The sequence below is a fragment of the Phyllobates terribilis genome, unplaced genomic scaffold (assembly GCF_046119375.1).
Source record: "Phyllobates terribilis strain yellow unplaced genomic scaffold, ASM4611937v1 Scaffold_2__4_contigs__length_985480577, whole genome shotgun sequence".
In the NCBI taxonomy this organism is placed as follows: domain Eukaryota; kingdom Metazoa; phylum Chordata; class Amphibia; order Anura; family Dendrobatidae; genus Phyllobates; species Phyllobates terribilis.
This window is the reverse complement of record NW_027362762.1, coordinates 624,260,425-624,277,280: the sequence shown is the minus strand read 5'-3', so window position 1 is coordinate 624,277,280 and position 16,856 is coordinate 624,260,425. Positions and strand designations below refer to the sequence as shown.

Here is a 16,856-nt window from a genome sequence, read left to right as displayed (position 1 = left end):
CTCTGTGCCTTTTAACCCCTTCACAACCCAAGGTGGTTTGCACGTTAATGGCTAGGCCAATTTTTACAATTCTGACCACTGTCACTTTATGAGGTAATTACTCTGGAATGCTTCAACGGATCCCCCTGATTCTGAGATTGATTTTTCATGACATATTGTACTTCATGATTGTGGTAAAATTTCTTCGATACCACATGCGTTTATTTGTGAAAAAAATGGAAATTTGGCGAAAATTTTGCAATTTTCAAAATTTTAATTTTTATGCCCTTAAATCAGAGAGACATGTAACACAAAATAGTTAATAAATAACATTTCCCACAAGTCTACTTTACATCAGCACAATTTTGGAACCAAATTTTTTTTTTATTAGGGAGCTATAAGGGTTAAATTTGACCAGGGATAGCTCATTTTTCCAACAAAATTTACAAAACCATTTTTTTAGGGACCACATCACATTTGAAGTCACTTTGAGGCGTCTTTATGACAGAAAATACCCAAAAGTGACACCATTCTAAATACTGCACCCCTCAAGGTGCTCAAAACCACATTCAAGAACTTTATTAACCCTTCAGGTGCTTCACAGGAATTTTTGGAATGTGGAAGAAAAAAATGAACATTTAACTTTTTTCACAAAAATGTTACTTTAGACCCAATTTTTTTTATTTTCACAAGAGTAACAGGAAAAAATGGACCCCAAAATTTGTTGCGCAATTTTCCCTGGGCACGCAGATACCCCATATGTGGGGAAAAAACACTATTTGGGCGCACAGCAGGGTTCGGAAGGGAAGGATCGCCATTTGACTTTTTGAATGTAAAATTTGCTTGAATAATTAGAGGACGCCATGTTGCGTTTGGAGAGCTACTGATGTGCCTAAACAGTGGAAACCCCCCACAAGTGACACCATTTTGGAAACTAGACCCCTCAGGGAACTTATCTAGATGTGTGGTGAGCACCTTGAACCTCATGTGCTTCACAGAAGTTTATAACATTGAACCGTAAAAATAAAATTTTCACATTTTTCCCACAAAAATGTTTTTCAGCCCCCAATTTTGCATTTTCATAAGGGTAACAGGAGAAATTGCACCATGCAATTTGTTGTGCAATTTCTCCTGAGTGAGCAGATACCCCATATGTGGGGGAAAACAACTGCTTGGGCATACGGCAGGGTTCAGAAGGGAAGGAGCACCATTTGACTTTTTGAATGCAAAATTTGCTTGAATAATTAGTGGATGTGCCCCTGATGTACCTAAACAGTGGAAACTCCCCACAAGTGACACCATTTTTTGGAAACTAGACCCCTCAGGGAACTTATATAGATGTGTGGTGAGTACCCTGAACCCCCAAGTCCTTTGCAGAAGTTTATAACATGGAGCCGTGAAAATAAAAAAATCTAATTTTTTCCACAAAAATTATGTTTTAGCTCCAATTTTTTTATTTTCACAAGCGTAAGAGGAAAAAATGGACCCAAAAAACTTTTGTGCAATTTCTCCTGAGTACGCCAATTCCCCATATGTTTAGAAAATCCAGTGTTTGGGCGCACGGCAGAGTTCAGAAGGGAAGGAGCACTTTGTGACTTTTTGAACGCAAAATTGGCTGGAATCGGAGCGGCTGCCATGTCGCGTTTGGAGAGCCCCTGATGTGCCTAAATAGTGGAAACCACCCACAAGTGACCTCATTTTGGAAACCACACCCCTCAAGGATTTTATCAAGGGGTATAGTGAACATTTTGAACCCAGAGGTACGACACAGAATTTGATAACATTACGTAATCATATTGAATAAGTTATCATTAGTCTTGGGCGCAAGTGCTCGCTACTTGAGTTTGCATCCGGTACTCAGGTATGCACCATGCATCACGGGTGCTCGAGTGACATGCTCGAGTCCCCGCCGGCATGTTTCACGGTTATTAGACACCCAAAAAAAACATGCATACCCGAGCACCCGATGCAAACTCAGGTAGCGAGCACTTGCGCTCAACACTAGTTGCCATATCATCATCTTTTTTTTTTTTAACTTTTGAAAAAAATCCCAACCCTAACCCTAGCACAATCCTAACTCTAGCACAACCCTAACCCTAACCTGAGAGTTTATTTTTTACACCGTTCCTAGTGCAGTTTAAGTGATTAGATGACTTTATTCTTCGGTTCGGTGCGATTACAGTGATACCTGAATCATATCGGGTTTTTAGGACTGACAGCTGTTACACACTAAGAGACAAATTCTTTTTGTAAAATCTAGTTTTTGCATCTCCATATTTTGAGAGCTATAATTTTTCCATATTTTGTCCGACTGAGTCATTTGACAGCTTGTTTTTTGCAGGATGAGTTGATGTTTTTATTGGTACCATTTTCAGGCATGTGACATTTTTGGATCGCTTTCTATTCCGATTTTTGGGAGGCAGAATAAACAAAAAACAACAATTCAGGAATTGTTTTGTTTTTATTTTTTTATTCTGTTCCGCATGTGGTAAAATTGATAAGGTAGCTTATATCGTTTTTCTATGTTTTGGCGCTTTTGCATAATAAAAGCAATTTTATAAAAAAAAATATTTTTTTGCATCGCTTTATTCTGAGAGCTATAACTTTTTTATTTTTCGGATTATGGAGCTGTATGGTGGCTTGTTTTTTGCGGGACGAGATGACGTTTTCAGCGGTACCATTTTTATTTATATTCGTCTTTTTTATCGCGTATTATTCAATTTTTTGTGTGGCAGTATGATGATAAAGCATTGTTTTTTTGCTTCGTTTTTTATTTTTTTTTACTGTGTTCACTGAAGGGGGTAACTAGTGGGACAATTTTATAGGTCAGGTCGTTCTGGACGCGGCGATACCAAATATGTGTACTTTTATTGTTTTTTTTGTTTGTTTTTTTCATAATATTATTTATTAATGGGTACATTATATTTTTATTTTTGGTGGATTATTTTATTAATTTTTTTTTTATATTTTTACCATTTTTTTTTAAATTTTCTTTTCACTTTCTGACACTTTTTTTTTACTTTTATACTTTGTTCCACTATGGGACTTTCCCTTTTTTTATTCCGATCGCCTGCATAGCACAGGAATGGAGCACCATCCCTGTGCTATGCAGGCTGTCAGCGCTGTCTGGTGACCCGGATGTTGTCATGACGACATCGGGTCGTCATGGCAACATCCAGGAAGCCGCGGCAGACAGCGCTGGAGGCCGGAAGAGGAGGTGAGTATTGCGATCACCTCCCCTTGCCACTGCAATGCTGCGATTGGGTTAATGTGCTGGGAGCGGTGCGGGACCACTCCCTGCACATAGCACCGGGTGTCAGCTGTGACAATCAGCTGACACCCGGTGGCGATAGCGCCCGCACAGCCTGTGTGCGGGCGCGATCACAAAGACGTATTAATATGGGTCAGGCTCTTAAAGCCCAGGGGGCAGACACGTATCAATACGTCTTGGGCTTTAAAGGGGTTAATTATTGGGTATCCAAGCTGAATACGTGGAATGAACTGGCTCTCTACTACTTGGAGGTCCTGGGCTGCCCTGCAGCTAGCGTTTTATCAGAGCGGATTTTTAGTGCCGCTGGTGGAATTATAACTGATAAAGGCATCCGCCTGTCAACTGAAAATGCTGACAGGCTGACTCTTATAAAAATGAACAAGGGCTGGATTGGGCCAGACTTCTCATCACCACCAAATGATAGCAGCGTAACATAAACTCAAATCCAGTGTCTTTTTTTGGGAGGTGTATTCCCATGCACCTCTTCACACCCACACATGGGTATGCGATTCCTGATTTTGGCTATTTGCTCTTGTCCTCCTCCTTCTCCTCATCCTCATCCTTCACCACCATATCACCAGGGTGACCGTGGTCCGAGATGCAACACCCACATAATTTTTTTAAAGGGTGTTTATGATGCCCATAAAAAAAAAAATTATATAGTATATTCATGTATACCCTCCAGGGGTAAATGTTTGTCAGCCCATACACTTAGTGCATGGGCATTACAAGTGTAGGAGACCCGCTCCTTTCTAATGAGAACATTTTTTTATGAGGCCTTCTAAGTCTCTTCCAAGGGGCATTGGAGTGCCTCCCAATTTTTGGCAGCCCTTGCATTCACTGCATAGGCCAACACTATGGAAGACCCTCTCCTTTCTAACGAGAATTTGTCATTACTGTGGCCATGCTCTATGTGTCTTTAAATTCTTAGCAGGGTTATTCCTAAATTTGGTCAGCCTTTGGACTCACTGCATACCCTATAACTATATAGCAGACTCTCTACTTTCTAATGGGAATTTGTCGTTACTATGTCCCTGCTCTATGTGTCTTTAAATTGTTAGTGGGGTTTTTCCTAAATTTGGTCAGCCGTTGGACTCACTGCATACCCTATAACTGTATAGCAGACTCTCTCCTTTCTAATGGGAATTTGTTGTTACTGTGGCCCTGCTCTATGTGTCTTTAAATTCTTAGTGTGGTTTTAACAAAAATAGGTCAGCCGTTGGACTCTCTGCATACCCTATAACTGTATAGCAGACTCTCTCCTTTCTAATGGGATTTTGTCTTTACTGTGGCCCTGCTCTATGTATCTTTAAATTCTTAGTGAAGTTTTTCCTAAAATTGGTCAGCCGTTGGACTCACTGCATACCCTATAACTGTATAGCAGACTCTCTCCTTTCTAATGGGAATTTGTTGTTACTGTGGCCCTGCTCTATGTGTCTTTAAATTCTTAGTGTGGTTTTTCCAAAAATTGGTCAGCCGTTGGACTCACTGCATACCCTATAACTGTATAGCAAACTCTCTCCTTTCTAATGGGAATTTGTCTTTACTGTGGCCCTGCTCTATGTATCTTTAAATTCTTAGTGAAGTTTTTCCTAAAATTGGTCAGCCGTTGAACTCACTGCATACCCTATAAATGTATAGCAGACTCTCTCCTTTCTAATGGGAATTTGTTATTACTGTGGCCCTGCTCTATGTGTCTTTAAATTCTTAGTATGGTTTTTCCAAAAATTGGTCAGCCGTTGGACTCACTGCATACCCTATAACTGTATAGCAAACTCTCTCCTTTCTAATGGGAATTTGTCTTTACTGTGGCCCTGCTCTATGTATCTTTAAATTCTTAGCAAAGTTTTTCCTAAAATTGGTCAGCCGTTGGACTCACTGCATACCCTATAACTGTATAGCAGACTCTCTCCTTTCTAATGGGAATTTGTTATTACTGTGGCCCTGCTCTATGTGTCTTTAAATTCTTAGTATGGTTTTTCCAAAAATTGGTCAGCCGTTGGACTCACTGCATACCCTATAACTGTATAGCAAACTCTCTCCTTTCTAATGGGAATTTGTCTTTACTGTGGCCCTGCTCTATGTATCTTTAAATTCTTAGCGAAGTTTTTCCTAAAATTGGTCAGCCGTTGGACTCACTGCATACCCTATAACTGTATAGCAAACTCTCTCCTTTCTAATGGGAATTTGTCGTTACTGGCCCTGCTTTATGTGTCTTTAAATTCTTAGTGGGGTTTTTCCCAAATTTTGGCAGCCCTTGCAGTCACAGCATGGGCATTACCACTCTGAGACCCGCTCCTGTATAATGGGAACATTTTTTTTACTGAGACCCTCCTCTATGTCTCTTCAAAGGGGTATTGGGTTGCGTCCAAAATTTTGGCAGCCCTTGCAGTCACTGCATACGCAATAACAGTATAGGAGACCCACTTGTTAATAATGGGAACAACAAAGCATAGCCGGCTGATGGCTCTCTAACAATAGCTAGGGCCGACTGCTGGCCTTTTAAGAATAGTAATGGCCGTCTGATGGCCCTATAAAACTAGGCTTTATGACTTTCAGAGTCCCTCCATCATAAATAAAACAGGGTGCGTCTGATGATGTGTCACACACCACATTGCCAGATAAGGTTGCAAAATGTTAAAATGACATTTCCCGGTGAATGCATTTGTCTTAAAAAATAACGTAACAAAAAAAAAAACAATAGGATCTTTCTTTAGTAGAAAAAACAGCGTCACCAATTTAACCTCAATTTAACCACATTGTTCTGCTCCTGCACCTCCTCCTCCGAAATGACCACATCAGTCACAAGCTGACAGCACTACAGCACTGCCTTGGCCAAGCGGCAACAGGCTGTGCTGACGATAACATGCTTAATGCTTAGGTGACAAACCGCCCAGCGCTGCAGTGTTGTTGAAAGCTGTAACACAGCAGCCTGATCTGTGGCTCCCACCTCTGAACATACAGCCAGGCATGGTCGTGTGTGACAATCGGCGGAAACTGGTGACGGAGAAATGACAGCCGGAGTAGATACAGGTTTCCCTCTATGCCAGTGTTTTCACCGAGCTAAAGAATATGGCTGTGGTGAAATACAACTCCCACTGAGAAGCTGTTTCAGATTGAAAAACATTGTGCCCACCAGAGGATTTGATTCTGAGGGCTCACCTTTCTTCCCCGCTCAAGTGTTGGGTTTCTTTTATGAGGTAAGTTCAAATCTGGATGCGACCGATGTGATTTATCTGGACTTTGCAAAGGCATTTGATACTGTACCAGACAACAGCCTTAAACTGAAGCTCTAGAAGCTTCAGGGACTAGGGAAAACTATATGCAGATGGGTAAGGATTTGGCTAAGAGACAGGAAACAAAGAGTCGTCATAAATGGTACATTCTCTAAATGGGATATAATAAGTAGTGTTGAGCGAATTTATTCGGCATTTCAAATTTGGGTTCTGGGGTTCGGGGTTCTGGCTTGTTCACGCCAAAAAATTGGCTCCGCCCATGAACATCCCTGATTTGCCACACTTTTACACAGATGTTATCTACGTGACAGCGTGGCAAAACAGGTATGTTCGTGGGCAGAGCTGATTTTTTGGCTCGAACAAGCCGGAACCCCGAACACGAATCCAAATTTGAAATGCTGAACAGATTCGCTCAACACTAATAGTCAGCAGTGGGGTACTGCAGGGATCTGTGCTAGGAACAATTCTTTTTAATCTCTTTATTAATGACCTTTTAGATGGCATTGAGAGTAAAGTGTCAGTCTTTGCTGATGACACTAAACTATGTAGAATATTTAAAACTGACTTTGACAATATTACAAAACGACCTGGCTAAGATATCTGAATGAGCAAACACTTCGCAGATAAGGTTTAATGTTGATAAATGTAGAGTAATACACCTAGGATGGAGTAATCCTATTGCTGTATATACATTAAATGGGAGTATACTTGGGACTACAGAACAGGAGGACTTAAGCACTCTGGTTACAAGTAAGCTGAGCAGCAGTACTCAATGTCAAACAGCAGCCACAAAAGCAAAAAAAATAGATAAAATCCTGTGATTCCAATGTTTTGCTATCCCTCTATAAATCACTTGTAAGGCCATATCTAGAATATGGTATCCAGTTTTGGGCTCCACATTTTAAAATGGATATTCAGAAGTTAGAATCAGTTCAAGGTTAGGCAACTAGATTATTCCAAGGGATGGAAGGCCTTTCATATGATGAGAGGTTGGAAAAGTTGGGCTTGTTTAGCTTAGAAAAAAGTTGTCTCAGAGGTGATCTCATTTATATGTTGCGACAAAGTCACTGACAGAGTGATGGATATGTTTCACTGAGGCTATTAGCTTCAGTGATGTGAAACCGGGAAGTCTTCTCCAGCATGTTATGTGCTGAGAGGGTTAAAGGGAATCTGTCACCCCCTGGGCGATATCAGACCACTACTATGGCCATACAGGGTATAGAAAAGTAAATCTATACTTCCCTGTATGGCCAAAAAGTAGTGGTCTGATTGCTGAGAAATATTCTTTAATAAAATCCGGTGGATGCCAAGCCAACCCCTCCTATCTGCTTATTATACATATAATTCGGCGCCTCTTTTGGAAATTAACATATTCCCCACCTCACCGTCATGTCACAGGGCACTGTGACAGGCCCTGTGACGTTCCCTGCCCTGACACCCACCCCGCGCATGTGCAAAGAGCCGCGCTTTGTTTCCCTCCGCCCCTATTTGGCTACACACTTGTGTGACGCTGACGAAGCCTCGCATTGCGCAAGCGCCGGGGAGTCACTGAGACTTCCGCTCCAGTGACCCCCGCTGCATATCGGGTCCCCCGGACGCCAAGCCTCTACAAAACGGATTTTATTAAAGAAGATTTCTCAGCAATCAGACCACTACTATTGGCCATACAGGTAAGTATACATTTACTTTTCTATACCCTGTATGGCCATGGTAGTGGTCTGATATCACCCAGGGGGGTGACAGATTCCCTTTAAACCGTCATTTTAGAAGGGCTGTTTTTTTGTGAATGTCCATAGTGCGGGTGGGAGGCCATTCACCATCTCCACCCCAGGGTGTGGTCTGGGCTATAAATAGCCAGCCTTGGTGTTGTTCAGTAAGTCTGGAGAGAGAAACTCCAGACATGTTTGTGTTGAGCTGACCTGAACCATGTGGAGTTGCTAAACTCTGAGCAGGCTGATCCCTGCTACCACAAGAACTGTGCTTTGTGTTACCATTTTGTTTTGTTTACCTGCTTTTGCCCAGAGGGCTGTGTTTTCTTTTATGGACTTAATGTTGGTTTATGCTGCACTTTAATAAACCAAAAAGAAATTTAAAGAGACAGTGTACCAGTGTCTGCCTCCATGTGCAGCTGAGTAACCGATCTACCACAATGTATAAATACATGTGTGGTTTGTACAAAGTACTAGCACATGAATTATTCCTTCCAAATACCATACTAAGGACCAGGGGCACTCATTACGGGTGGAAGAAAGGCGATTCCGTCAGCTAAATAGGAAAGGGTTCTTTACAGTCAGAGCAGTCGGACTGTGAAATACCGACCACAAGAGGTAGTGATGGCAGACACTATAACAGCTTGTAAAAAAGGGCTGAATGACTTCCCCAATACACATAACATTGTGGGTTATAGATAATTAAGTGACAAAAATGTATAAGTGGTGGAAAATAGTTGAACTTGATGGACCTAGGTCTGTTTTCAACCTATGTAACTACAGTATATGTAACTTTAAAATGTATTTAAAAGTGAGGTTGAAGTGTTTTGGATGCATTGAAGCTCTTTCCAAGCCTCTGTCTCCTCCCACTTGACCGGCAGCCTCCATTCTATGTGACTTCAAGATATGAGCAGTCAAGTAGGAGGAGGCATCGCTGAGCTAGGAATTGTGCTGAAGAGATGGCTAAGAAAGAGCTGTCACCAGTCCAAAGCTCTTCCCTCTGATTTGCATATCCATTTATATGCAGATTGCTGAGTAATGAAGGAATGGATTTTCTAGGTAAAAATATTGTACTTTGTCTCATTTCCAGAGTATTAGAGGAGTAAAGGGGTTAATCCTCCGTGCAGCTGTTGGAGGCTGGCTAAAATATTATTAGTGTCTTGGAAGAGACAAAAGAATTTTGAGAGCAACTATGACCAGACTGAGCCTCCGGAAGATTGTGTAACTCGTCCATGAAATAATAAGTCAGCAATTCCCGTGTCCCTGCGTTCTCCCCTCCGCATGGCGCTGCACTGCCTTCATGCCCGGTATTGGGTGGCACGGTAGATAGAGCAGCTGTACAGCTGTGAGTGCGGAGAACTGGTGCAGAAAGTCAGGAAACTCCCAGAGATTTCACTGCTAGCGGGTTCAAAGGAGACCGATATAAAACACAGATCAGCCATTCACTGCCCTATGTTTCCCACCTACAGATTTCACCAGCAACTGGCCGATTAGAGTTTTATCCACGCCACTTGACATTGCTCTTCAATATACTTTATTGTCAGAGATCAATATTCACCAGTCTGCATGAACGTAATGAAAAGCCACAAATGGAAACTCATTCCCCAGGGTGCCAACCAGAACAATGAATGAGTTTTATAAATTATCATTTTACATTTGCATATTATCATATCTACATTTCATAGTTCAGACAATCTGATAATCTGGAATCTGTACGTTACAATTGAAGGATTTTGCTACATATTTCCAAACCAAGCAATAGATTTACCTTTTTGTTTTCACGCTGGTTTTGGGCGTCCCCCACTGCTCTTTTTGTCATCATCACATTGCCATAATGTTTTTAGGGTGGTCAATCACTGGTTTGTATTAAACTAAATATCAGACGGGAACATTTTTGAAAAGGGTTAAATAGCAAGTAAGAACACCAGCTTCATCAGCTCTAAAGGCCTATGTACACAGCTGTCAGATGAACGATGGTTTGGCTGATTATTCGGCTGGTAGCCATCTTGCCTGACAATTAATTCTCTTAGGCTCTCATACCTATTAAACTGCTGACATAAGTCTGACATGTCTGGGGGGCCTCAGAGACATGTGCATATTCACTAATCTGTATGTCTAACCTTTTTTCTATCTCTATCTTGGCTGTTTGGTTATCAGGTTATATAGGGTATAATAGGACATGTTAGGGCCAGCCTACTGTGAGCGGGGTCATTATTTGGGTTTAATAGGGTGCCAGCCTCTGCGGCTAGGTAGGGGGATTTATAGGGATGTGTCATCTACAGGGGATATCATTGGTTTATACATGCTATTGTTACCCCGGTGCCCCATAGGTTATTCTGCGGCTCTGTACCCATAACGGCTGTACCTTTTGTTGGTTACCTGTACTCTCTATAACTGTTGCATTTGTATTATTAAATATATATATATTTTTTCCTTATGAATTTCAGATATAAATGTGTATGTTTTTCTGTTCTTAATCAATATTTACTAAAGAATGTGATTTCCGGTATATTTCGGTGAGCTATGATTAGAGTTACTGCCAATTCGGTTTATGTTGCAGTACTTTTTAGGCTTCTTTCCTGCTTCCCTGCTCCTCTCTGGGAATCTCTCATGAAGCCTGTTGTGTTTATCAGCAGAAGTGCAGCCCTGATAGCAGTCTCTGCCTAAAAACAGTTCCTGTTATCTGTAAACTTGTGCGCCCCTCCCCTCCTGTATGATCCACAACCCACTGACACATGTTTTCCCTCTACAAGGGTGTGGAGACTGACTGCCACAGGGTCCTGCGCCTGAAGCCTTCTTACTGCCCCACCAGGAGCAGCAGCCCAGCTGGGACCTGGGACCATGTCTACATCTCATGAGGGTATTACCACTCCTAGCTGTGAGTATGGGCTTACACACGTCTTAACCTCTTCACTGCAGGAGGCACAGTTATCTTTTCAGTCTGTATGGCCATAGGGAGCGTGCATTAGAGAACAGTCATGGAGCATGCAATCTAACAACACTAAGGGCTTATCCAGATGTCAGTTAATTCTTGTTCGAAAAAAACGGCTGAGTTTCATCAGAGTTTGATCCAAGTTTCATCAGTTTTCTTGGACCCACAGACTTGTATCGGAGATTTTGATCCAATACTCGAAGTAATGTTGGACAGGTCTCTGTGCTTTCATGCACACCTCTGGGTCCAAGGAACAAATAAGACATGTGAACTATCTCATAGACCAGTGTTCTCCTACTCCTGTTCTCGAGAGCCCCCAACAGATCATGGTTTCAGGATTTCCTTAGTATTGCCCAGGTGATAGTTCCAACATCTGGGCAATACTATGGAAATCCTGAAAACATGACCTGCTGGTGGCTCTTGAGGACAGGAGTAGGGGGGCATTGTCATAGACTATATAAGGTACGAGTACTATATATCAAAAACACAGAACACATACATCAAAAACTGACAGTCTCAAGTCATGTGGTCAGTTACAGGATCCCAAACACGTTATCATAATGTAAAAATAGCTCATTAAGCATTTATTGGCGATGCTACAGTTAGGAATGGGCCATATATTCTTGGTGGTCAGGACAGCAGACTCATAATGCACAACCCACCTATAACCCATAAACATCCCAATAACAGGACTTCTGGATTAGCTTTGCTCATGTTTTTATACATCGTTGTATATAGGAAGGAACAACATAAATGAATAAATATCTCTCCTACATTGCCCTCTCCTTGTCCGGATGCTTGATAAAGCCACAGAAATAGACAAGACACACGCAACATTTAAGCTGTCCCCCCACGCAGCGTTGGAATACCAGAATCTGCTGACCACTCTCAATGCGCACAGTCGGACCCACAGCGGCAGCTTTGTTGGTCAGTCCTATCCGCTTAGATAAATGGTATCTTGGCTGGCAGATGGAAATTGCATATGGCCATACTGACATGATGCTGCCCAAGAATGCTGAGGTTCACAGTGGGACACAGATGATAATTAAATCTGTCCCCCATGTAAGACATGCACAGGTTGTACAATTTTGCAGGGGCTGGGATTGCCATTTGAAGTCGCAGGTAGAGTTGGCATCATTCTGACAGCTGGCAGTACATACATCATACATATAAAGCAGTTATTTGGTGTATTAGTCTGTAGAGGTGCAGATGCAGGTTGGCAGCAGTGTGGCACAGAAGAGGCTTCTTTATGCAAGTCCTAAAAATATTTCAACTTCAGTGTGAGATACAGGGAATAAATAAAAATAAAAAGAGGAGGAAGAGGAAGAGGAGGAGGGGACTGCTGGGTCTTAGTGCAGCAGGATTTATCTGTGTGTAGAATTACCAGGCTGTGTGCGAAACTCTAGACGCATGCCAGTGCTGTCACACTCCAATCGCATTCTTACATTTGCCCCATGCACCAAGACCTCATCTACAGATTTCCATGCTGAAATTCCAAGAATACTGCAGTTGTCAATCATAAGGCTTTAAATATCTGGGTTATTACAAGTTGCATGACGGAATATGTTTTGCCAAAGGAATCCCCCACTGCTGATGTTCCAAAGCTGTTCCAGTTCTCCACCAATCTTTGATGTCTTATACACTGAATTTTTCATCAGTCCCCCATCTGCAGGTTCTATCTCTTAATTTGCAATTGACTCTGTGCTGTTACAAGGAGATGCTATGTCTATAGTCGCTCAAACATGTCTCAGCACACAGAGAAGGATTCCTACTCTTCACACCTTAGTTATCATACAGAGTGGAACAGCAGCTTCATTGAGATAACTGAACAGTAGTTCTGAGCAGTGTAGGTGTGAATCCAGCTCTGGGGAGAGAAAAATGAATTGTTACAAAGATAATTACAATTTTTTTTTGTCTCCCTTTGCATGCTTTATTATTCCCTTTCCCCCTCCATATGATATAATACAAATTGTAACCTGACACTAAGCTGTGCTGATGGACTTGAGCTGTTGTTTCAGAGTGGATGACAAGTTCAGGAGGCAGTGGATAGAAGAAGTATCGCCTAAGTTTAGTAAGATGAAGGCTGTTTCTGATAAGATACATTCCAAAATTTCTTGTCTTGACATCGCTGGTGTAGTCAATGTTGCGTCACCAAAACCGTGACTGAGCAGCGATCTCGCTAGCGATCTCGCTATGTGAGACGGGGGCTTAACCCCTTAGTGCTTATGGACATTATTGTTGGGTGTAGGGGACTCAGGAGCTGAGCCCGCTCTACACGAGGCAGATGCCGGCTCTGTTTGTCATTCGCCTCTAACAACAATGAGGCAGGCTGTTCTGCTGGCTGCTATTTAATCATCTACCAGGTTCTCTGTCAGCGACATTTAAATGGAACGCATTGACTTTTGTTGGTCCTCCATGTTGCTATCATGGGACACCAATGGTTAGCATGGCATATAAGGGCCTGCTGAAAACCCACATGGTTGCCATGTTGGCACTACTGTGATGCCCCTTCCCAGGCTGGGCTTCATAGGAGACCATGATTTACACTATATACAGCAATATTGTGGTTATGTTGTACCTAGAACAAGCATTCAAAGGATCATAGGTTCAAGTCTCCTGAGAGAACTAAAAACTAAAGTATAAAATAAAAGTTATTAAAAGATATAAAAACTTGAATGCCACTTCTCCCCATTAAAAATAAAAAATAAAAAATTTTGCCACATCCATTAAAAATCCAGACTATAAAAAATAAAAATGAATTAACGCTTATGGTAGACATGGTGAAGAGGAAAGAAAAAGTTGAAACGCCAAATTTGTGGGGTTGTTTGGTCATCACATCTCCTTAAAAAAAAATCGAGTAAAAAGCAAATATCATATATACCCCAAATTGGTATCAGTAAAAAGGTGAGCTCAACACACAAAAATCAAGACCTAATATAGCTCTATCAACAGAAAAACAAAAATATTATGGGCCTTCAGAAATTATACTAAAAACATTGTTTTTCTAAATACTTTTTTTAAATTTAATTTAATAGATTAAAAAAAGTTGTAAAATTGGTAACGCCTTAATCACACTGATCTGAAGAATCATGTTTCAGGGTCATTTTTACCACAAAACAAATGCTGTAAAAACAAAATTTAAAAAATAATGCCATAATGGCATTTTTTTTCATCATTTCATCCTACTTGAATTTTTTCACGTTTTTCAGTGCATTGTATGCTTAAAATAGGTGACATTGAAAAGAATAACTGATCTTGGCAAAAAAACAAGTCTTCATATCAAAATCTCTGCATAAAAATAAAAATATGATGGCTCTTGAATATAAGAGAGGAAAAAAACGAAAGTGCAAAAATGAAAAATTGCCCAGGAATGAAGTAATGCGCCGGATAACACTTTGTGAGCCGGCCCTTAGATAACAGAGGGGGTGACTTATCCTGACCCCCTATATCACTCAGTTATGTCATTTGTTGCCCTCAGTGGTTCTTCATCTGGAGGATCGCAACAGCTCCTTGTAATTTCTGTGCTCCATGTAGCATCGTAGGGTAGCTGTTAACACTTGTCGCCTTTCACGCCTGAAATGTGCCGCGTCCTCCATATTGTGGGCTTTCTCTCCTACGGCTCTCTTGATTCTCTTGTAATACTTATGTATATGAGGACATTAGCTGCTGCCATCGTCCTGTTATGTATAGATCAGCAGCCCTCACGTTTGGGATTATTGGTCTTCTAAGCAGGAGAGAAATGCGCAGCGTCCAGTGATTGATGCTCCGCTCCCATTACCGCCGTATGTTCAGTTTTCGCTGTCCTCCCATGTACACCGTCCTGGGGCTCAGATCTGCACATTGTATTATTACACTCAATTAGTTCCCATCTGTCCTGTAATGGCGGTGCCGTCAATCTACCCCAAATACTAACAGGATATTTCTGCAGCTTGTTCGGTAAGCTGATCTTGGAGACAACAATATATAAGCATTTCCCATGAATTCCTACAATCTTGAGTCGTCTTCCTATTCCTATTTATCTCTTCCTGGGAAAGCTGGGTGACAACTACTGCATCCATGGAAGTTGTCTCCTCGCTGGTTCTACAGAGAGGGATTTTTTTCTGCAGTTATAAATAGATTTACTTTTCTCGATTCTAAGATTTGAGACAAAATATGATGTCACGCAGCCTCCTAGAATCCTGAGATGTCAGTCTTCCTACTTATACAGTGATTAAGAGCGTGGGTGCCGTAGCTGCATTAAAGGGGTATTATCAAGTTTGGAAATGACCCCCTATCAGGAGGACAGGCGATAACTTCCCTATCACTGGGGGCAGGGCCGGCTCCAGGTTTTTGTGGGCCCTGGGCGAAAGAGTCTCAGTGGGCCCCTTTAACACATACCACGATTCATGATGCACAGATACGGCGGAGAAATATATATATAGTACAATGCAAAGATTTCACTTCTTACATTACATGAGTGATATCTATTGTAAATTCCACAATAGCTCAGAAACCGGTGAATCCTGGCAGCGCACAGTGCGTGCTCTGTGGAGATTCAAAAGGTTTAATTTTAGACTGGACAGTATAGTCCTCCATACAGTATTATGGGCACCACATATTCCTCCATACAGTATAATGTGCACTACATAATCCTCCTTACAGTATTATGGACACTACATAGTTGTCCATACAATATTATGGGCACCACATAGTCCTCCATACTGTATTATGGATACTACATAGTCCTCCATGCAATATTATGGGCACCACATAGTCCTCCATACAGTATTATGGGCACCACACAGTCCTAAATACAGTATTATGGGCACCACGTCATCCTCCATATATTGATTCATACAGTATAATGAGCCCCATATTTTGCTCCATACAGAATAATGGACCCCATATAATGCTCCATACAGAATAAACCCCATATAATGCTCCATACAGTATGGGCCCCATATAATGATCCATACAGTATATGTACCATATAATTTTCCATGCAGAATGGGCCCCAAATATTGCTCCATAATGTATGGGCACCATATATTGCTCCATACAGAATGGGCCCTATATATTGCTCCATACAGTATGGGCCCCATATAATGCTCCATACAGTATGGGCCCCACATATTGCTCCATACATTATGGGCCCCACATATTGCTCCATAAAGTATGGGCACCCATATATTGCTCCATGCAGTATGGGCACCCAAATAATGCTCCATACATTAAAAAAAATCAAGTACTCACTTCTCCTCGTTCCTTGCTGCTGTTGCAGTGCTCCGGTCTCCTCAGCGTCGCCATCTTATGGCTTTCTGCACTGTGACTTCTCAGAGCAGAGGGAGCACCCGTAATGATGTCATCGCGCCCTCTGCCCTGAGACGTTGCAGAGTCAGAAGACGCCGAAGACACTGGAGCTGCGGTGGAACAGGGAGAGGTAAGTATTGCCTGAGCCGTGACCCTAAGCAAGCGCACTGACACTGGGCTTCCCTGACTCACAGGCTCCATAGCGTGCCGGTGCTCCCGACGGCAAGTGGGCCCCCCCCTGCTTGCTCAGGGTCCTGTCACTTGCCTGGGTGTGCTGGGTGGTGACACCGGCCCTGACGGGATGCGACCTCTGGAACAGCCGCCACTCCCGAGAACATGGTCTGAAGAGTCCTGTGTAAATGAAGCAGTGTTTGATCATGTGCACTGCTGCTCAATTAAAGGGAACCTGTCACGCCCTAGTTGCTATGTACATCGTGCAT

The 16,856-nt window shown here is 42.0% G+C and overlaps 1 protein-coding gene across 2 annotated transcripts in view; it reads left to right on the top strand.

Annotated features, from left to right (window-relative positions):
- The window catches only part of LOC141252897 (glycophorin-C-like), a 385,397-nt gene that overhangs the window by 287,103 nt on the left and 81,438 nt on the right, over positions 1–16,856 (top strand). For both annotated transcript variants that reach the window (XM_073670659.1, XM_073670661.1), the window contains one exon: positions 10,949–11,073. In XM_073670659.1, the coding sequence (XP_073526760.1) occupies positions 11,037–11,073 (37 nt within the window). In that variant the 5' untranslated portion in view covers positions 10,949–11,036. The remainder of the gene's footprint in view (positions 1–10,948; positions 11,074–16,856) is intronic.